The sequence below is a fragment of the Heloderma suspectum genome, chromosome 7, assembly GCF_057233095.1.
Source record: "Heloderma suspectum isolate Gila_16-S chromosome 7, 16-S_ref, whole genome shotgun sequence".
Taxonomy (NCBI): Eukaryota; Metazoa; Chordata; class Lepidosauria; order Squamata; family Helodermatidae; genus Heloderma; species Heloderma suspectum.
The window spans coordinates 53997511-54020343 of record NC_139464.1 but is presented as its reverse complement, the minus strand read 5'-3'; the positions used below and the strand labels follow the sequence as shown (position 1 = coordinate 54020343).

The window sequence follows — 22833 nt, the reverse complement described above, 5'->3', positions numbered from 1 at the left end:
AGTTTCATAAAGAATGCAAACAGCAGCAGTCTTGAATTCTTTTTAAGAGTATGGCACGTTGGTGGTATCCTATCACTGTTAATTTATTTTTTTTTGGGGGGGGGGGGTCCCAGTGAGAACCAAAACCCCAAAAAGGAAATTTAAAAGACAAGAACTCTTGAGACTGTAGATAAAAGATATATAATGTCAAATGGAATTAAAACCTTATAAATGGCTATCACAAAACGTACATGGAAATATGTATAAATCTGAAGTTTTATATAAAGCAAGTGTACAATAGCATGCAGAAATATAAAATCTTCGGTGTAGAGCAAGCCCTTGCAAACCCTCCAGATACCTACGATTTAATCTTCTTCCTTGTGTTCTAGAGCTTAACAAATCATGTAGTTTTGAACTCACTGAATCATGATGACCCATCCCAGTGATAAAAGTAAAGTTTCCTGTTTTGTAAATTCTTGTTAAAACCACCACGAGGCAGATTTCAGATATGGGCGATGTAGGTGTGATGTGTATCATAGACACATATCACATGCAGTTCCTATGCTTTAGCTTTCTTTTCAGCAGCAAAATTTGAAGTGCAGTTTAACTAAGTGCCATCAGCTGCTGTGGCTCAGCACGTTTGGGGCACAGACTAAAATAATTGGTTCAAAAGATTAACTTACTGTGTAATGCAAATGAGAGCTCCATTTATAAACATTAATTAGAAATATAATTTATATGAAGGATAGTTGCATGTCATTCAGATATACCCATTGGACTTACATTCCATTCCAATGACTGTTTATGGGTGTTGGTGTACTTGTGCACCCATGGAACTCATTGGGTTGGATCCAGGCTTAGTCATGCTTAAAGGAGATCTATTGAAATCCATGGAACTTCAGTTAGTCAATAACACACACACACACACACAACTCTTTTTACTTCTGCCTTCTCTTCCATTGTGGCTAATCCAATGCAGAGTGAGAGGAGCAGCGGATGTGATCTTGGCTCTGCGCTCCTCCTAGCATTTTAGCTAGACGGGAGTTTTCGTCCATTTAGCTGAGGCATCGGGGAAGGGGAGGGAAGGTAGCTGGGGAAGGCTGAGGTTAGCTTGTATCCCCGCTTCCCCAGTCCCCTCCCTGCCCACAGGACCACCCCTTTTCTGTTCTCCCTGAGGTCACCAGGGCAGTTCTCTCTGAGTTCTCAAAGTTCTTCCTAGACTCTGTCTAGGGGCCATAGAATTGCTCTCCCCATGTACAAACAAAAACAAAATGAGGCCAAAAAGTCAGAAGCAGTGTCTTTTTTTCTTGTCTTTTTAATTTTTTTAATTTTTCTTATTTTTTTATAAACTGAAAACCTAAAAAAAAAGAATGAAATAAAAATAACAATACAACAACATGTTTAAAAATCCTCAGTTTCTAACATTACAATATCTGAGAGAGAGAAAGAAAAAGAAAAAAGGTGGTGGTGGGGGGAAAGGTTATACATAAACTTCAGTAAAAGCAGACCAAATATCCGCATATAAGTCCATTTGCAAGTTACGCCTATATACCGCTCTTTCAAATGTTGCTAGTGTTGTTAAGTCTTCAGTCTATTGCATTATAGGTGGTGAGCTTTTATCCTTCCAATATCGTAGTATCTGTCTTTTAGCAACCAAAAGGGTGCGAAAAGTCCATTTACGCTGACCGTGTGTTACATTCCAAGAAGCAGGTAAATAGTTTAAAAGAACATTTACATCCGTAAATATTAAAGAGCTTTCCAATACAAAATGTATCCATATAATAACTTCCTCCCAAAAGGAAGGCGGCCATTGGGCATTTCCAAAACATATAAATAAAGTAGCATTGACTGCATTATACCTCCAACAATTAGCCGAATTTGACAAGCCTTTACTAAAAAGACATTGTGGTGTCCAATAGAACTGAAACAAGAGCTTTTGCTGAATAAGGCATAACTGAAGATCCACTGAAATGTCTGATACAGATGCCAAAATGGCCGTCCATTGATTAAGCAAAATAGGACGTTCAAATTCCCTGTTCCATTCCTGCTGTAAACCATTTGTGTCATATTTATTCATTGATAATAAATGTTTATAAACATGAATTGTAGGTCGATACATCTGATCAGCTTCAATAAGTATTTCCAATAGCGAAGGAGACTCCAAGGCAGTAAAAGCAGCAGGACCGAATCTAGATACTGACGAATCTTTCAATTACAAGTACTGCCATTCCATGGAAGCTGGCAGATCAAATTGATCTCGCAATGTTGAAAATACCAAAAACTCATAATCAACCCTCACTAATTGATCTAGAGTAAAGATCCTCTTATCTGTCCAGGTCTGCCATAAAGACATTTTCTTGCCAATTCTTAAATCTGGATTTCTCCATAAAGTCAATTTAGCATGGGAAAATGGATCAAACTGTAATTGATGTGACATTATTCTCCAAACTTCCCTAACTGCCAAAATTGTGGGAGGAGCTCTGTCTACCTTAATATGCTGAGAACCTAATGCCATCCATTTAAAGAGAGGCTCCAGACAAGAAGATTCCAATACTGACCACAGAGGAAAATCTAATTTGAGTGGAAAAGACCAAAATTTAGTAGAGGTCAGCAAATAGGCCTAATGCTACATAGCTAGATCCGGAAAACCGAACCCGCCTTCATTAATTGGAAACCGCATCCTTTTTAAAGATATTCTTAGTGGAGAGGGACCCCAAAAGAATTTATGAAACAAAGTATTGAATTTTTGGAAATATTTGCCAGGTAGAATACCTTGTCGTGGTGCTGGAGCTTGAGCACCTCAATGACATCATGAGCTAAACTGTGAAGGGACACCCAAGACGGGAAGGTCATGGCAGAGAGGTCAGACTAAATATGATCCCTGGGGAAGGAAACAGCAACCCACCCCAGTATTCTTGCCATGAAAACTAAATGGATCAGTACAACCAGAGATATGTCGGTATACCATCGGAAGATGGGACTCCCAGGTCGGAAGATGGTCAAAATGCTACTGAGGAGGAACAGAGGATAAGTTCAACTCGCCCCAGATATGATGACGCAGCTAGCTCAAAGCTGAAAGGACGGCTAGCAGCCGATGGTGCTGGTGGTGAATGACAAATCTGATGTTCTAAAGATCAGCATACCATAGGAACCTGGAATGTAAGATCAATGAGCCAGGGCAAATTGGATGTGGTTATTGGGGAGATGTCAAGATTAAATATAGACATTTTGGGTGTCAGTTAACTGAAATGGACTGGAATGGGCCACTTCACATCAAATGACCACTAGATCTACTACTGTGGACAAGAGGACCACAGAAGAAATGGAGTAGCCTTCATAATTAATAATAAAGTGGCTAAAGCAGTGCTTGGATACAATCCAAAAAATGACAGAATAATCTCAATTCGAATTCAGGGTAAGCCATTTCACATCACAGTGATCCAAATATACGCCCCAACCACAGATGCTGAAGAAGCAGAAGTAGATCAGTTCTTTGAGGATCTGCAGCACCTACTGGATAGTACGCCAAACAAATATGTTATTTTCATTGCAGGAGGCTGGAATGCTAAGGTGGGTAGTCAAACGACACCTGGAATTACAGGCAAGCATGGCCTGGGAGAACAAAATGAAGCAGGACATAGGTTGATAGAATTTTGCCAAGACAACTCACTGTGCATAACAAACACTCTCTTCCAACAACCTAAGAGACGACTTTATACATGGACTTCACCAGATGGTCAACACCGAAATCAGATTGAGTACATCCTTTGTAGCCAAAGGTGGTGGACATTTATGCAGTTGGTAAAAACAAGACCTGGAGCTGATTGTAGTTCAGATCACAAACTTCTTATTGCACAATTTAGAATCAGACTAAAGAGAACAGGGAGGACCCACAGATCAGTTAGATACGAGCTCACTAATACTCCTAATGAATATGCAGTGGAGGTGAAGAATAGATTTAAGGGACTAGATTTAGTAGATAGGGTCCCGGAAGAACTATGGACAGAAATTCGCAACATTGTTCAGGAGGCGGCAACAAAAAACGCCCCAAAGAAAAAGAAAACCAAGAAGGCAAGATGGCTGTCTGCTGAGACACTGGAAGCAGCCCAAGAAAGAAGAAAGCAAAAGGCAACAGTGATAGGGGGAGATATGCCCAATTAAATGCAAAATTCCAGAGGTTAGCCAGAAGAGATAAGGAATTATTTTTAAACAAGCAATGCGTGGAAGTGGAAGAAGATAATAGAATAGGAAGGACAAGAGACCTCTTCCAGAAAATTAGAAACATCGGAGGTAAATTCCAGGCAAAAATGGGTATGATCAAAAACAAAGATGGCAAGGACCTAACAGAAGCAGAAGAGATCAAGAAAAGGTGGCAAGAATATACGGAAGATCTGTATAGGAAGGATAATAATATCGGGGATAGATTTGACGGTGTGGTCAGTGAGCTAGAGCCAGACATCCTGAAGAGGGAGGTTGAATGGGCCTTAAGAAGCATTGTTAATAACAAGGCAGCAGGAGACGACGGTATCCCAGCTGAACTGTTTCAAATCTTGCAAGGTGATGCTGTCAAGGTGATGCATGCCATATGCCAGCAAATTTGGAAAACACAAGAATGGCCAACAGATTGGAAAAGATCAACTTATATCCCCATACCAAAAAAGGGAAGCACCAAAGAATGTTCAAACTATCGAACAGTGGCACTTATTTCACATGCCAGTAAGGTAATGCTCAAGATCTTGCAAGGTAGACTCCAGCAAGTCATGGAACAAGAATTGCCAGATGTACAAGCTGGGTTTAGAAAAGGCAGAGGAACTAGAGACCAAATTGCCAATATCCACTGGATAATGGAGAAAGCCAGGGAGTTTCAGAAAAACATCTATTTCTGTTTTATTGACTATTCTAAAGCCTTTGACTGTGTGGATCATCACAAATTGTGGCAAGTTCTTGGTGGTATGGGGATACCAAGTCATCTTGTCTGCCTCCTGAGGAATCTGTATAACGACCAAGTAGCAACAGTAAGGACAGACCACGGAACAACGGACTGGTTTAAGATTGGGAAAGGAGTACTGCAGGATTGTATACTCTCACCCTACCTATTCAACCTGTACGCAGAACACATCATGCGACGTCCTGGGCTTGATGAAGCCAAGGCTGGAGTTAAAATCACTGGAAGAAACAATAACAATCTCAGATATGCAGATGATTCCACTTTGATGGCTGAAAGTGAGGAGGAGCTGAGGAACCTCATGACGAAGGTGAAAGAAGAAAGTGCAAAAGCTGGGTTGCAGTTCAACCTCAAAAAAACCAAGATTATGGCAACCAGCTTGATTGATAACTGGCAAATAGAGGGAGAAAACGTGGAGGCAGTGACAGACTTTGTCTTTCTAGGCGCAAAGATTACTGCAGATGCTGACTGCAGCCAGGAAATCAGAAGACGTTTACTTCTTGGGAGGAGAGCAATGATAAATCTTGATAAAATAGTGAAGAGCAGAGACATCACACTGACAACCAAGGTCCGCATAGTTAAAGCAATGGTATTCCCCATAGTAACCTATGGCTGTGAGAGCTGGACCATAAGGAAGGCTGATCGAAGGAAGATAGATGCTTTTGAACTCTAGTGCTGGAGGAAAATTCTGAGAGTGCCTTGGACTGCAAGAAGATCAAACTAGTCCATATTCCAGGAAATAAAGCAGACTGCTCACTTGAGGGAATTATATTAAAGGCAAAACTGAAGTACTTTGGCCACATCATGAGAAGACAGGATACCCTGGAGAAGATGCTGATGCTAGGGAAAGTGGAAGGCAAAAGGAAGAGGGGCCGACCAAGAGCAAGATGGATGGATGATATTCTGGAGGTGATGGACTCGACCTTGGGGGAGCTGAGGGTGGCGACGGCCGACAGGAAGCTCTGGCGTGGGCTGATCCATGAAGTCACGAAGAGTCGGAAGTGACTGACCGAATAAACAACAACAACATAAGTGTAGGGCTCCCACATATAACATAAATAATTCAGGGTATGGTATTCATCAAGTGTATTCACCTTACCCCATAAACTCAACTTTAAAGATGCCCATCTATCTATATCTAATGAAATATCATTAATCAACTTGTTAAAATTTAATCTAATCATTTGAGATATATCTTTAGGAATAATTATTCCCAAATAAGTAATAAATTCTGGTCGAAATTGCCAATTGGCTAATATACTAGAGTATACCCTATGTCCAGTCGGCATTATTGCCAACTTTGACCAATTAATTGAATAACCAGACAATTCACCAAAGGTATTAATCAATTTCATCAAAGGTGGAACCGACAACTGGAGTCTCGAGATAAACAACAAAAGATCATAAGCGTAAAGATTAATTTTAAATTCTAATCCAAAATGGACAAATCCATAAATACTGTTATTTTGTCTAATAGCACGTGCCAGGGGTTCCAAACATAAATTGAATATCAATGGGGAAAGTGGGCAACCTTGTCTGGTGCCCTGCCCTAGTAAAAAAAAAAAAAGATGAGAATAAACTGTTGGTCATTACTCTCATTCTAGGAGCGGAGTATAAAATTTTAACTCATTTCAAAATTCTATAGGGAAACCAAAATTAGTCAATGTAGTAAAAATAAGTTTCCAATGACTTTTATCGAAGGCCTTTTCTGCATCCAAGGAAATGATGGCCCCCGATCAGTTCTTTCAGAGTTTAAAGCAACCAGATCAACAACTAATCTAAGATTATCACCCCCCTTGTCTATTTTTAATAAATCCCACCAATACAGCCATGACCTGTTGTAATCTATCGGCCAAGATTGCTGTTAATATTTTGATATCTACATTAATTAATGATATAAGTCGATAGTTTGCGCAATAGGTAATATAAATGATGTTTATATTACTGTGATTCCTAAGCCAGGCAAGGACCATTCCTTGCCTGGCTTAGGAATCACAGTAATATAAACATAATTTAACGATGAAGAAAGGGAGCCCATTTCAAAAATATGGTTATAGAGGCAATACAACCTTGGGGCTAAAAAACTAGAAAATGTTTTATACCATTCGATTGGGAATCCATCCAGTTTGGGTAATTTCCCAGGATTCATTTTCATTATTGCATTCATAATTTCCTCTAAACTCAGAGGAGCTAAAAGGAGCTGTTGTTGTGAAGAATCTAAACGTGGAAGATGAATCTGAGAAAAAAAAGCATCTATGTCTTGCACTGATACCTTATTATCGGTAGTGTACAGATCAGAATAAAACTTTAAAAATTGTGAGTTTATGTCTGTAGGAGAAGTATATACTTTGCCACTCTCATCTTTAATAGCTGAAATAACATTTTGATGTCGGCGCTGTTTAAGATGATATGCAAGAATCTTACTAGGACGTTCACCATTTCCCCAATATTTCTGTTGTAGACAAGTCAGAGCAAATTCCGCCTGTTGTGAAAGGATATTATTCAACTCATACTTAGTATTCTGTAGCTCTGTGCTGTGGGGGAAGTGGCAAACTGAGTTATGAGAGATTTGAGCTTCTTATTTAAGTGCGTCTGTTGAGTTGTTTAAAGCTTTTTTTGACAGGAAACATAAGACATAGTTTGGCCCCTTATAAAAGCTTTACTAGCCTCCCATTCAGTGGTACATGAACCTGCTGTACCTTCATTAGTATTGAAATACTCTATTAGTTCAGCTAACATCTGGGTTTTAGATGTCTCATCATTAAGAAGTGAAACTCTAAAACACTAAAGACCGGGGGCCCTAGGAATATCAGAAAATTGCAGTTCCAAACATACTGGGGTATGATCTGACACTACCAATATATCAATCTTGCAATCTTTGATTTGACATACTAAAGTTGTATAAATCAAAAAATAGTCTAATCTAAAGCAATTATGGTAAACTGGTGAAATAAAAGTATACTCTCTGTGTATACTTTTGATGGAATATAGTTTAACCAAGCATCAGTTAAACCGTATTCCATCATATTTGCCTGAAGTGCCAGTCTCACCGCAGATTGAGTCTTGGGAGAAGGTGTACTCCTATCTAACAAAGGATCTAAGACCTCATTAAAGTTCCCACCCATGATCAAATAATCATAGGTAATATCAACCAGTTTAGCAAAACAATCATGAAACATAGCTGGAGAATCAATATTTGGTCCATATACATTGATCATAACAATTAATTTGCCCATATACTTTCCTACCAAGATCAAAAAATGCCCCTCAATATCAAAAATCACCTGTTGAACTGAGATAGAAAGTCACTTATTAATTAAAATCGCAACCCCTTTACTTTGTTGAAGTATCTGTGACATAGGTCTCCCCAACCCAATCCTTTTGCAACATCTGCTGATCTGCAGCCATCAAATGAGTTTCTTGTAAGAAGGCCATGTCAACATTAAGCTCTTGTAACTTGGGAAGAACTCTTTTCTGTTTGTTTACATTTCACAGCTTCTTGACATTCCATGAAGTCATGTTAAACATTGAAAAAAGAAAAGCAAATTGCCCCTCCTCCCAAACACATTTTTCTAGATTTGCAAACAATGACTAAATTTATTTACCAAAGTCAAAAGCAGTGTAAGAGATATGTGTTGATGTGTCAGAGTACTATGTAGGAGCACAAATAAACACAAGATAAAATTAAATGAATAAGATCTCATAAGCATGGAATGGACCCACTTCCAGCAGTAATAAATAGGCATAGTAAGATCAATAGTATAAATAAGCATTGAAAGACAGCCAGTTACTTTCTGTAGTGAGCTAAAAAATCTCCATGATTTGATGAGACTAATTTTAATGGGATTAAATTTGATTCAGTTGTATCTTATTCATCTGTGCCCAGCATAGAACTGTTATGTCCATACAACTGCTTTTTGCAGTGCTTGTGGTTTGTAAAAAAAAAAAAGCAAGCTCAACTATTTTATTGAAAGAGCAGTCCTATGGTCCCTACATAGTGTCTGGGGCACCATATGATGCTGTGGATTTGCCCCTCTAAGGCAGATCTCTCCACCCTTCCCAGCCCCTTCTAGGGTATACTTAGGTGGCCACTTCAAATATCTGATGAAGGGATGAAGGGGGCTCTGACCCACAAAATAAATTTGTTGTTCCCTTAAGCTGACATAAGACCTTTTGTTGTTCAAGTGTGATCATTAAAATAACAGCCTTTCAAACACATCACACGGAAACTCTCATAGTCCCTAGTGCTTGAGGGTTGCCTTTTTGGGAGTGAAGAGGGGTGCTTATTCATATCAATTGTAATTCATTTTTTAAAATTACAGGGATTATTTGAATGCATTAATTTTTGATCAGGGCAAGTATGTGAGGAGTTTTAGTGAGACAATATTTTAAGAATTATGGAAAAGGTAAATCCTCTTGAAGGCATTATTGCAATAATTATTGCAGAAGTAATGATGCAATACAGGTGTTCCTGTTGAGCAGAAGGTGGAAGAAAAAATAAGGGACCATTATGGGTTATGCCAGTGAAAAACGTCTGTATGTTGAAACCTGACTTATATTTATTGCTGTTTTATTGACCTGGGGTACTCACTTTATTGACCTGGGGTGTTTCAAGTTAGAGGGCTCCCAGTGCTACCATTCAGAAAATTATTTCTGAATGAATTTTCTGCAGTAAGATAAAAGGTAGAAGAAGTGGTGGAAAAACATGGGAGGGTTACAGGTGGCAGGCATAGTCTGGACTCCCCATAAAATTCCATGAATGATGCAAGGTGATGGTGTGATAGAAGCCTTGCCTAGAAGCACCTGGTGAATAGAAATAACTGTGAAATTATTTGGGCAGTATTATTGCTTCTGCCAAGACAACCCAACCAATTTACTTAGGACAAGAAAAATACTATTCATGACTACACTGTATTGAAATACAAGATATATGTGGTTTCTGCAAACTATAGTTTCCAAATCAGGAACCAACCTCATTAGTAGGCACTCCTATCTCCTGCCTCTAGTATGGATTCCCTTTCCCATCTTTTGTCTTCCTTTGCTATGGTTTTTCATTGCATCTGAATCGATACTAGCCATGATCAACACTACCATGTTTCCTCTTAATTTGACACATGTCAAATCTTGAATAAGTGGAGAGCCATGATTAGCACTAACCATGATTAATGGTGGTTCATATGTACTGCTAAATCATGATTCAAGATAACAAAGGATCGCAGGGGGGAATTCCTGGGTTCCAAGGCTGGCTCTCAAACCATGGTTTGCTGCTCATTGATGCTTATGGGTTTGGTTATTTCCTTGTTTCTTTAATTTTTATATTTCATCCTGAAGCAACTGGAAACCAGTGGAGATTATAGAGTACAGTTTTAATGTGCTTCTGTAACCTATATTACAGATAACATTTAGTAGCCACCTATTAAAGATGTTCAGAAATGCATGGCTCCATCATTTTACTTAATTCTATTGCCTGGATATTTCAGTCTGGTTTAACTTTGTTTCCAATAGCCCATGAGCATTGCTGCCATTGAACCAACGTGGATATCAGCATTAGGCAAAAGTGAAGTCCTAGTCATGGGAGAAAACTTTACAGGTTCAAACATTTTGATGGAGATAATTGGAACCAGTAGCTGCAAACCGGATGAGTGAGTCACAATAACACCATCAAGTTTTTGTCTTTGAAATGCACATATACCTATATTGCATAGCCACTTCATCAGGAAAATGTTTAGAATGGTGACTGTACCATTCAGTCAAGATGGTGCCTTCCAACTGTTAGATTTAGATTTGCTTATTCATACTATCCTGGAACTTAGAACTGGTTCTGTTGCTTGTTACATTAGTCTAGGGATGGCAGAGAATTCCCCACGGATCACAGTGAGGCTGAATGCCAGTGCATTTGGCCCCCCGAACTCCGTGGCGGAACGGCCTGCCACCCCCCTGCCCTCCCGCGGATCCCTCCTGGGATGAGACTTACCTGGGGTGGATCTTCCAGGCGGCGGCAGCTCTGGCAGCTCTGGCGGCGGCTGGTCTTCCGACTGGCCGCCGCCACCGCCATTTCCAGTCTTGTTAAAAAAAAAAAAAAAGACGTGATAGGCTACGTAAATCTTTACGTAGCCTATCATGGCTGGGTGGGTTTAAAAACAACAACAACCACGTATGCAAATGGCGGCGGCTACAGCCGCCGCCATTTGTGTGCCTTATTTTTGGCCGTCTTAGTCTACGTAAATATTTATGTAGACTATGACGGCGAAAATAAAGGGGAATGCAAATAGCGTAGCGGGCGCTATTTGCGTCCCTTTTTGATTCGCCGTTTTAGCCTACGTAAAGATTTACGTAGACTAAGACGGCCAAAGATTTACGTAGGCTAAAATGGTGAATCAAAAAGGGACGCAAATAGTGCCCACTACGCTATTTGCGTTCCCCTTTATTTTCGCCGTCATAGTCTACGTAAATATTTACGTAGATTCAGACAGCCAAAAATAAGGAACGCAAATGGTGGCGGCCGTAGCCGCCGCCATTTGCATATGCAGTTCCCCCCCCCGAGCCCTCCGCGGCCAGAAATCCGGTTGCGGACGGCTGTGGGCTGGGCCAGGCCTGGCCGGCTGCTCTGCGGAGCTGCCGTGGAGGACAGCCAGCCATCAAGGATTCCGGGGGGGGAGGAACGGATCGCCTCCCCGCCCGTCGAGGATTCCGGGCGGAGGGACGGAACGCCTCCCCCCCCATCAACATAATCCGCGAAAGGTAAGTCACTTTCGTACATCCCTACATTAGTCCCAACAGTGTAACTTTAGTAATAATTGGGGAATAGGATTAATCACAGTGTATTTCTGATCTTAGCTTGCACAGTAACGTCTTTGGAAAAATATAATTCAGATATCAGTCATAAGAGATACTAGCAAAATGTGAATAACTATTAGACCTGGCACCCTTCTTTTATATTTTATTTCTCCCATAACTAATCATTCTTCTTCGAGATCTGCAATTTTCCATCAAAAGAGATTCGCTGGATCAAGCCATGATTTCAATTAATTGCTTGGATCCTGGTCTCTACTTCGGGGATTGCACAGTGCTAATGTTAAGGAACACGGTTATTTACCTGAGATAAAATGTTAATGAGATCTTTGAAAAGTTCACGAGACATAGTGAGAGCTCCTGCTTTTTATACCAGAGAAAGGAGACTTCCAAATGGTTTTATGTTGTCCTGTTCCTCACTGGAATGGAGACTGTCTGTGGTACTAAAATATCTTTTCAGCTGATTTTGGAATTTCCCATATCTGTGAACTGAATTAAAAAGCAACATGGAAGCGAATGTACTTTCAGTTTTTTAAACGCCTTCTTTAGCTTTCCAAACCACGTGAGCAGTATGAGCTTTGATTGGAGTTCCCTTAAGCACTGTGTGCTGTGAATTTTGGGTTTTATAGACCCAGTTTGGATGGGCTTTTGAGTCTTCATGAACCATGTTTTTGAAGCTGTGAACTAGTGTTGGGGCTAAGCACTTTCCCCCTTGCCCCTCCTCTCCCCTCTCCCATTATGCCTTGAATGTTCATCTGAACTGTGCTATAGAGACATGGCTGACAAATTGCTTTTAAATAGAAACAGCAATAGAGTTCTTGAACAAAATTATACTGTTTGATTTAAGGGATATTCTTCTTTCTTTAGGATACCTGTCACCGAAGTGCTGAATCACACACACATGAAATTCTGTTTACCACCGAGTCGCAAAGAAGTCAAGAGCATATGCATAAAGGAAAATGGTTTTGAGTGTTCACCCTTTGTGACACTACGTTATGTCTCTCTTCCAGAGTGTTCCAAGATCCTTCCAAATATTTCCTGGAAGAGGTAATCTCTGAATTATTATTATTATTATTATTATTATTATTATTAATTGTAATAATTTCTGAATTATTTTACTTCTTACCAAAAAGTAGTAAATTGTGTAAAAAAAAGTTTTAGTAACATTTTTATTGAAAATTTTTCAATTTTTTTGTAAGTAGCTTACAAAATATAAAAACATAGTAACATCAATAATTAAACACATTAACAAACTAAAAGCTGAAGCAAAAACAAAAAATGAAAACTAACAATCAATAAATAAAATTAAGCAACACCAGAGTAAAATACTTGTTTAAAAAGGAATGCCTTTACTTGCCATTGAAACACAGATGATAAAAAAAAAAAAAAAGATTACTTAACCTCTTGGGAGATTAGGTTATGGAGTTTCACATATGAGGGGCTCTCTCACATGTTGCCGCCAACCGTGCTTCTGAAGGCAACAACACATGTAAGAGAGATACAAGGGCTGGTTTAAAATGATGGGCAAGTTCACATGGAAGGAGATAGTCCTTCAAGTCATAGGTTAAACAGTTTAACATAATTCCACAAAATAGAGCAGTATTACTGACATCAGTAGATCCTTCCACTTTATAGGCCAAGCTCCCCTGCATTAAGATCAGGTTCGGAGTCCCTGCTTGTGGTGCCATCCCAAGATATCCATTGGGTGAGCATGAGAGACAGGAGCTTCTCTCTGGCAATGCCATGGCTCTGGAATACACTCCCGATTTGTCAGACCCCTGTCTTTGAGCCTTTTTTTGCCAGCAGGCTTTTTATTGTATAGTTCCAGTTCTTACTGCTTCTTGATTTTACCTATGATTTTAACATATTATTACTGTATTAATATATTACCTGTGTTACTTTGTTTTATATTGTTAACTGCTTGTGGTTGTATTTTATTATTTCTGATCTGCGCTGTTGGCTGCCCTGAAGAAGCATTGGACAGAAATAAATTATTACTATTATTATTAAACTTGCAACTACATCGAAATTGGCAGCCATCATTTCCTAGCAAACAAGCTGCCAAATTCTGTACCAGATGCAACAGTCAACTTGTGGTTTGTGGTAGCAATTGCTTCATTCCAGTTAATTTGTAACTTGTTGCTCTTGCTCTTGGGTGGCCTTGTATCAGAATTTTCACTGCTGGAACTAAAGACCTCTGATTCTCTGTAGGCATGTAAATTGGCTCTCCAATAGGCAAATATCACTGTATAAGAAAGAATAATTCACTAATAGTGATTCAAAGCAACACTTACTATGCAAATATCAGCACTAACTGTAGAAAAGTGTCATAATTACATGAGAAAGTATAAAGCTCTTAGCATTTTATTATTAGCAGGTCATCAGTATGTTTGAAATAAAAGTTAAATCAAATATGTAGATGTCGTATTAACACAAACTATTTTGTATGCATTCCAACATAAGAAAATAGCCACTTCTGATGATTCCACACCACCCTTCCCAAGACTTCATCTCTGGATGTAAAACTCTTAGCATGATTGCTACTCTTCCTAGTGTAGATAATAGGCTGCAAGCAAATGCACAATTACTTTGGGGTAAATACCATTGAAATCAGTTTGCTTCTGAACAAATATGCAAAAGAATGTAAATGTATATGAATAAACATGCTTTATTTATGGGTTTTTCTATCACCTTTCAGAAAATTGTGTCCCAAAACAGCTCACATGAACTAAAAATAAAAAGAGCTCTAGCCCTTAGACTTACAAACTAAAAAAAGATGAGACCCAAGGGAAGGGGAGTGGAGGTAAAAGGAAGAGGAGGGTGACTGGTCTGTAAGGCAAGAACAAGGCGGTGAACTATAAGTGGGCATTTAAACTTACTTGGGGCCAAGCTGATTGCCCCTTGCTGGTATTCCTTGTTGAATAGCAATTGGTGGCTCTTGTTTCTTTGGCTGATGGATGGGGCCAGAGTGTTCTTTACCCTGACTTCTGCAGTCCCAGACACTGAATGTTTTTTCAGGACTTGAGTGATCTTTCTGGCAGGGAGGAAGTGAGCTCCCTGCAACTGCCCCTTCTATGATCAGTAGATGGGCCAGGTTGGTCCCTTGATGCTATTGCTGGGAAGCAGAAGCTGCACCCTCCCAGTGGCCCTAAGTCCCCTGGCTGATGGCAGAAGCCAGAGTGTGCTTTCCTTCTGCTCTCCAGTCCCAGGGCAGATTTGACTCTTCAAAGTGTGGAGATGGGATAGATGTTGAAAGTCTGCAAACAAACTACTAGGAGCTAAGGCCCTGTGTCAGCCCGCAGCATACATGGACAGTTGCTAGGCCTGACACCTTGCCTAGGATCCTGCTCTTTCTCCCGCTGCTGTTTAGATGGCTTGGCCTTGGCAGTGCTGCAGTCACCAGCTACTCCCTCCTTCGATTGGACTGATCGTGATGCTGTAATGGGATGGGAATTGAGAGGCTGCTGGTGCTGGGGGTTCCAAGTGGTAGTGGCAGCAATGCTAGGGAGATGGTAATGGACCTGATCATTTGTGGGGAGCAGTTGGTGTTGCACGTCCCAACAGCAGCACACTGTGGTGAGGACCCATTAAAGCCTCAGCCCAAACAAAAAATCTAAAATATCATAGGAAAAATTAGACACACATAATGTGTAAAACTGCCAATATCATAATGCCCTTATACAAATCTATGGTGCAATCACTCTTGGATTGTACATTGTATTGTATATTGTACATTGCCCATGCACTAGTGGAACTGACCACTAGTGCAACAGAAGCTTGTGGTTCCTGAAACAACAGAGGGGAGGTGCAGAGGGGAGGTGCAGAAGCAGGGTAGGATACTGCTTATATGTCTATATACTAATGCCAGAGTATGGGAAACAAACAGAATGAACTTGAATTCTTAATACAGGAGGGAAATTATGACTTGATATACTGAGACTTGGTGGGATGATTCTCATGACTGGAATACAGCAATTGAAGGATATAACTTGTTCAAAAAGAGCAGGAGGAACAGAAGGGGAGGTGGAGTTGCACTATATGTTAAAAATACTTATCTCTGCACAGAAATACAGGAGGATGAGCTTGGTAGCCCCATCGAGAGCATCTGGGTTAAAATAAATGCAGCAAAGGATAAAAAGAATATGGTGGTCGGAGTCTACGACTGGCCACCCAATCAAGGAGAAGACGAGGATGAAACTTCTGAAAGGCAAATAGCCAATGTTTCAAGGAAGCATGATGGAGTAGTAATGGCGGGCTTCAATTTCCCCGATATTTGTTGGGAGACAAATTCTGCAAAACATGGCCCCTCCAGGAAATTCCTGACTTGTGTGGTGGATAACTTCCTCCTACAGAAAGTAGGGGTAGGAACTAGAGGATCGGCTATCCTTGGCTTGATCCTAACCAACAGAGATGACTTAGTGGGTAAAGTAGCAATTACAGGAACTCTGGGGGAAAGCGACCATGTTATACTGGAGTTCATGGTTCTAAAGGAAGCAAAATCCGAGTGTAGCCAAACCTGTACCCTGGATTTTAGGAAAGCTGATTTTAATAGAATCAGAACAGTGATAAGTAAGGTCCCATGGCAAGCGACTCTAATGAGAAAAGGAGTCCAAGATGGGTGGAAGTTTTTAAAAAAGGAAATTCTGAAGGCACAATTACAAACAATTCCAACAAGAAGAAAAGGCAGAGGACAACAGAAGAAGCCAATGTGGCTTCACAACAAGCTTAGAGATGATATGAAAACAAAAAAGTATATACATAGGAAGTGGAAAGAAGGCCAAGCAACAAAGGAAGAGTACAGGCAGGTAGCACAGAATTGCAGGGATGGTGTCAGGAAGGCTAAAGCTGAGAACGAGCTGAGGTTAGCGAGCGATGCTAAAAGCAACAAAAAAGCTTTCTTCAGCTACGTGCACAGTAAAAGACAGAGGAAAGAAATGGCGGTTCAGCTATTAAATAAGGATGGCAAAATGATAACAGATGACAAAGAAAAGGCAGAAGTGCTCAATTCCTATTTTGGCTCAGTCTTCTCCCAAAAAAGGGTCTATGAGCCCCCTGGCAAAGGCGAAGTACAGGCTGAAGGGGCAGGATTGCAGCTTGAGATCGATAGGCATATGGTCAAGGAATACCTAGTTACTTTGAATAAGTTCAATATCCAGGGCCAGATGAACTGCATCCTAGAGTAATAAAGGAACTGGCAGAAGAACTCTCAGAACCGCTGTCTATTCTCTTTGAGAAATCATGGAGGACGGGTGAAGTGCCAGATAACTGGAGGAGGGCTAATGTTGTCCCTATCTTCAAAAAGGGTAAAAAGGAGAACCTGGGAACTACAGACCAGTCAGTCTGACATCAATCCCTGGGAAAATTCTGGAGCAGATCATAAAGCAATCCATCTGTAAGCACCTTGAAAACAATGCAGTGATTACTCGAAGCCAACGTGGATTTGTCAAGAACAAATCCTGCCAGACGAATCTGATCTCATTTTTTGATCAGGTAACCTCCCTTGTGGACTGTGGGAATGCTGTGGACATAATACACCTCAACTTCAGCAAAGCTTTCGACAAAGTGCTCCCTGATATCCTGATGAGCAAACTAGCTCAAAGTGGGCTAGATGAAACAATGATCAGGTGGATCCACAGTTGGCTACAGAATCAGACTCAAAAAGTGCTTATCTTCTCAAACTGGGGAGAGGTAACAAGCGGGGTATTGCAGGGCTCAGTCCTGAGCCCAGTGCTCTTCAACATTTTTATTAATGACTTGGAGGAGGAGGTGCAGGGAATGCTGATCAAATTTGCAGATGACACAAAATTGGGCAGGATAGCTAATACCTTGGAAGATAGAAACAAAATTCAAAGTGATCTTGGTAGACTGGAGCGCTGGGCAGAAAACAACAGAATGACATTTAATAGGGATCAATGCCAAGTTCTGCACCTAGGAAAATGAAACCAAATGCACAATTGCAAGATGGGGATAAGTGGCTCTACAAGCGAGAAGGATCTTGGAATTGTTGTAGTTCACAAGTTGAATATGAGCCAACAATGTGATGTGGCTGCAAAAATGGCCAATGCTCTTTTGGGCTGCATTAATAGAAGCATAGTATAGCTTCCAAATCCCGGGAAGTACTAGTTCCCCTCTACTCAGTACTGGTTAGGCCTCATCTGGAGTACTGTGTCCAGTTCTGGGCACCGCACTTTAAGAAGGATGCAGGCAAGCTGGAGAGGGTTCAGAGGAGGGCAACAAAGATGATCAGGGGACTGGAAATAAAGCCCTATGAAGAGACACTGAAAGAACTGGGCATGTTTAACCTTGAGAAGTGAAGACTGAGGGGAGATATGATAGCATTCTTTAAGTACTTGAAAGGTTGTCACAGAGAGGAAGGCCAGGATCTCTTCTCGATCATTCCAGAATGCAGGACATGGAATAATGGACTCAAGTTACAGGAAGCCAGATTCCAGCTGAGTATCAGGAAAAATGTCCCAACTGTTAGAGCAATACAACAATGGAACCAATTACCTATGCAGGTGGTGGGCTCTCCCACACTTGAGGCATTCAAGATGAGACTGGACAGCCATCTGTCGGGGATGCTCTGACTTGGATTCCTGCACTGAGCAGGGGGTTGGACTCAGTGGTCTTGTAGGCCCCTTCCAACCCTACTTTTCTATGTTTCTATGATTCTATGAGAACATGAGCAGGAACAGCCCTATTCAGTGGTTCAAAGAGGGATTAAAATCAACAAGATGGGAGGGAAACCTTCAGCCCCACCCCCCTCCCTCATCGCATTTGTCGCCCTCTACTTGTCTGTCTGAAGAGGAAAGTCTTCTCTATCCATAAGGGCTCTCCATGCGATTGAGAAACCTGATTTTCCAGTGCTCTGAAACACGTGGAGAGGCACCACAAATAGAGCAGGATCTCCTTTTCACACAGTTGCCCTCCATGAAAAGGGGGCAATGAATGCAACGAAGGAGAGGGGTGGGGCTGGAGTGCTCCCGCCCCTCCTGTGTTGATTTTAATCCCCTTTTGAACAACTGAATAGGGCTAAAGTTTTATAGTTACTGGATATAAAAATCTGTAGAAACTCTTGAGTAGGCCCTATTGAGTGCATTGTTGTCTATGTCAAATTAGGCAAGGTCCAATGAAAACTCTTTAAAAAAAAGAAACATCAACAGAATAGCTTGAGAAAACTAGGAGTATCAGATTTACCCTGCTGTAAATGTCTTCAGAATTGCACATTAGTTATTTTTATTGGTAGATAAATCCCAACTTTAAGCTTTATTGCTGGTGTCTGTTTTATGAATGTTTGCTGCTTTATTATTACATTGTTTTTTTATTATATGAATTTTAATGTAAGCTGCCTTGGGAAGGGTTTTGCCCTGAAAGGCAGCTTAGAAATACTTTAAATGAATAGAAAAATAAATGAAATAAGCCTATTCCTCCACATTCTTTTTAAAATTTTGTAGTGGAGGTCGCAGCATGACCATACATGGGAAATATCTGAATATCACAGATACCGTGATTATTTTAGATGAATTGGAACAAATCTTGACAGTAAGTATTATATGTTTTGTTTTTTTCCAAATCTTCAATTAAATTGTTAAACAGTTATATTGAGGTATTTCTCTTTCTGCTGAAATTGCCAGACAAATTGAAGGTACATCTAAAAGATTCTTTCTTTTTTGATGAGCAAATAGGCAAGGCTCTGACAACTCTTACAGTGGAAACTAGTTATACCTAATTATATATGTTACAGGTCTGCAAAATACCATAGAAAACAAACAGGTTGCTTCCTTGCTGGGGATTATTCTAATTGTTGATTTCTGTAGCATCAGTACTCTGAGTTGTAACTAAAGATATAATTCTGCTAGCGCATAGCTTCTACTGTCTGCAGAAAGTCCGTTTGCATCCTTGTGCAAGTGTCAAATCCAATATCCAAAATCAATTCCACTTGCACAAGCACTTCCACAACTCATTAATTATGCTAGGTCTTGCTTGCACTAGTTATACTAATTTTTCCACCAGCACTTGTGCAACTAGTAGTAGAACAATGCCACCTCTTTCTTGTACTTTTCCCAGGGGTGCACATCCTTTTGACCCAAAGGCTGCATTGGGTGTCTGCTGGAATGGTGGGGGCCACACATGTGTGTATACCACACTTGCAGGCACATTCACATACAACTCATTCAGGCAGACACACTACTCACTCAAATCCAACTCATGCCCAAGAGCATTTCAGAGACCTTGCACCTGCTTTGATCACATAATGCTAGCACTCCTCCCAGAAACCTCAGTTCTCAAACTAGCCATTTAGGAATCCTGGCTGCTAGCTCTCTGATTCACTCTCTTTCTGAAGGATCCTGCTATCCCATGTGCTGTTACCTGAGACTTTTGAGGGTGCGGGGCGGGGGGGACTGGAAGGAAGAAAGAAAGAAAGAAAGAGAACAATCTTCTAGGGACAGGCTGTGTAATTCCTGACATAGAAACCCTGTTCCTACAGCATCCTAGGAAGCAGGCAGAAGCCTTCAAGTGCTGCTTCCTAGGATTCTCTGGGGGTGTTCTAGGAACAAGTGGTCTGAGGAGAAAACTACTGAGAGCTTATTGGCTGGGGAGGACTTTCTTAAAAATATAAAAACATAAGAAGAGCCCTTCTGGATCAGACCAATGTCCATCTAGTCCAGCATTCTGTGCACATAGTGGCTGACAAGCTTCCCACAAGAAACCCACAAGCAGGACATGAGTGCAACAGCACCCTCCCACCCATGTTCCCCAGCAACTGGTGTACAGAGGCATACTGCCTCTGATACTAGAGGTAACATATAGCCATCAGGACAAGTAGCCATTGTGCCATTCCAGGAGAAGGCTATCAGTGAATCTCAAGGGTGGTGCCAGGGCTCAGGACTATTGAAATGTCTGACTTGCTTATAGGAATAAGTATTTTAAGTACTCCACCTTGAGTATTTTTAAGGGCTATTGTGTAAATAAATATAAGTACTAAGTTAAATCCCGCTGAAGTCAATGGGGTTTAAACTGTGCAATGCACAGAATTGCAGCCAAAAGTGTTATTAGCTACATTTTAACAATGCCTGCTATATAAATCTTTCTATGTGTTATAATATTCTCAGTATTTACTTTTTACATTTACGTTTTTTAGCAATTTACATGCCACAGAAGTAGTGTTGAATGTAAATTTACCACACCAACTGTTAAGCCTGAGAAAGGAACTATAATTGCTGACGTTGTCCTAAACATTGAAAAGATACATATACCTTGTATTAAATTTCAATATGATCCTGACCCTCAATTTATTCACTACGAACTGACAACTGATTTAGAACCAGAGCTGGAGTTAAAAATACATGTAAGTTTTTTTAAAGCGACAACAAAATCTTCTCTTTTAAACATTCACATTGTTTGCATTTTGCTGCATGATTTGTTTTTTCATTTTATGTTGCCATTTATTTCCAGAAAGAAAATGACAACTTAAATATTTCAAGAAGTGAGATTGAAATTTTTCTGTCCCACATGACTGGTAACAAGTTGATAAACATAACTTTCACAATCCAAGATATTTCAAACACTACAACCCGTAGCATTATACACTGCAGAGCCAAACGAGAAAAGAATTCTACGAGCAAGATTGATACGTCCAGTGTGAAAGTTTATGTGAGTAAAAACTTTATGGAAGATATATTTGTGTGTATGATTAAATTTTATTAATCCATCATGAACATTGCTTTGAAGTTGTAAGTCATATTTTAAAGGTGCTTCATAGTTGTGACTTTTCCATATTCTGAACATGCCAGGTATTATGTAGTCTTGCTGGAAACAGACCTCAACAGTATGATCAGCTAGATAAAAAATTATCTGCCCTCAGTACTGCGGGTCTTATGAAGAGATTACGTGGCATCCTCTGCTTCTTCTGAAAGTGCTATAAAGCCCATAGGCAGCAAAATCACTGCAACTTCTTAGACCAGGGGAGTGTGCTTTTTATCCACAAATCTTGGTGGCTGAGAAATACTTCGCAGTTCGTGAATGTACATATGAGATGATAGTTGCTTCACACATGTTCAGATGCAACTATAATCTTTCATTGTATAAACAAGCCTAGGTGAGCCTCAGGCCTGCATGCTTCCCGCCTCCTGTGGTGTGGCCAGAAGAAGGAGGTTGGAAGCTTTTGCTTCCATTTTTGACAAAGTGCAGTTTAGCATTATGTCCAGGCTAGACAAAATACAGTTAGTCTTAATTGGTTTACTGAAACAAGCCAACTTCAAACCTTGGTTTATAAAGTTGGGTTGTTTTGATAAGGCATAGCCAAGACTAACTACAGTTTGTCCAGATTTGGACATAACGCTAAAGTGTGCTTAGTAAAAAACAGACACAAGAAAATAAGAAGACCTGTGCTGCAGCATCTTGTTCATGCAGTGGCCAAACAGATCCCCATGGGAAGCACACAAGCAGGATATGGGTGTATTATTAATCTCCCACCCATGTTCCCCAGCAACTGCTATTCAGAGGCTTCCAAACTTCTCCTTATGGCCATGCCGGAGGAGAGGGGAGGCGGAGAATAAGAGCCTGATGCTCACCTATGCTTGTTTCTGTAATGATGAAGAATTTTTAATGTTACATCTGAATGTAGCCATTTAGTGGTAGCAGACTTTGGTTTGCTAAAGGATGTTGTGTGGGCACCATGGGCTGGTAATAGTACTCACTCTAGGTTTTAAGTAGGGATGTTGGAGGATTCCATCTGTGGGGTGAAGCTCAATGGATTTTTTTTCCTGTTCAACTCTGCGCATTTGTTCCATTTTCCTCTGCTGGTGTCAATCTGCTGTATAGGAAGTTGAGCCAATATTCTGTTTTCTGTTTTGTTTTTAATGGCTGCAATTTGTGCATTTTTTACTCAGGTTCCACCATTTGTGCATATTGTAATTTGCACAATTTATTTTATTTTATTTTATTGGATTTTGAAATGTGTGCAAATGTTGTCATAATTTTTAATAAAAATTAATTGCCGCTGTTGTCATAAATCCCCCCCCCCCGCCCTTCACTCAGGAAGTGCTGCTGCAGTTACTGCAAATGGGAGCCAAGGAAAGGGCGAGGTGAGGCTACATCTGTGTTAAAAGCACTTG

At 40.4% G+C, this 22833-nt stretch overlaps 1 protein-coding gene across 1 annotated transcript in view; it reads left to right on the top strand.

Annotated features, from left to right (window-relative positions):
- Positions 1-22833, top strand: part of PLXNC1 (plexin C1) — a 91433-nt gene that overhangs the window by 38132 nt on the left and 30468 nt on the right. The window contains exons 10-14 of the mRNA XM_084810244.1: positions 10430-10566; positions 12584-12763; positions 19171-19258; positions 20859-21065; positions 21173-21370. Coding sequence (XP_084666370.1) covers positions 10430-10566; positions 12584-12763; positions 19171-19258; positions 20859-21065; positions 21173-21370 — 810 coding nt within the window. The remainder of the gene's footprint in view (positions 1-10429; positions 10567-12583; positions 12764-19170; positions 19259-20858; positions 21066-21172; positions 21371-22833) is intronic.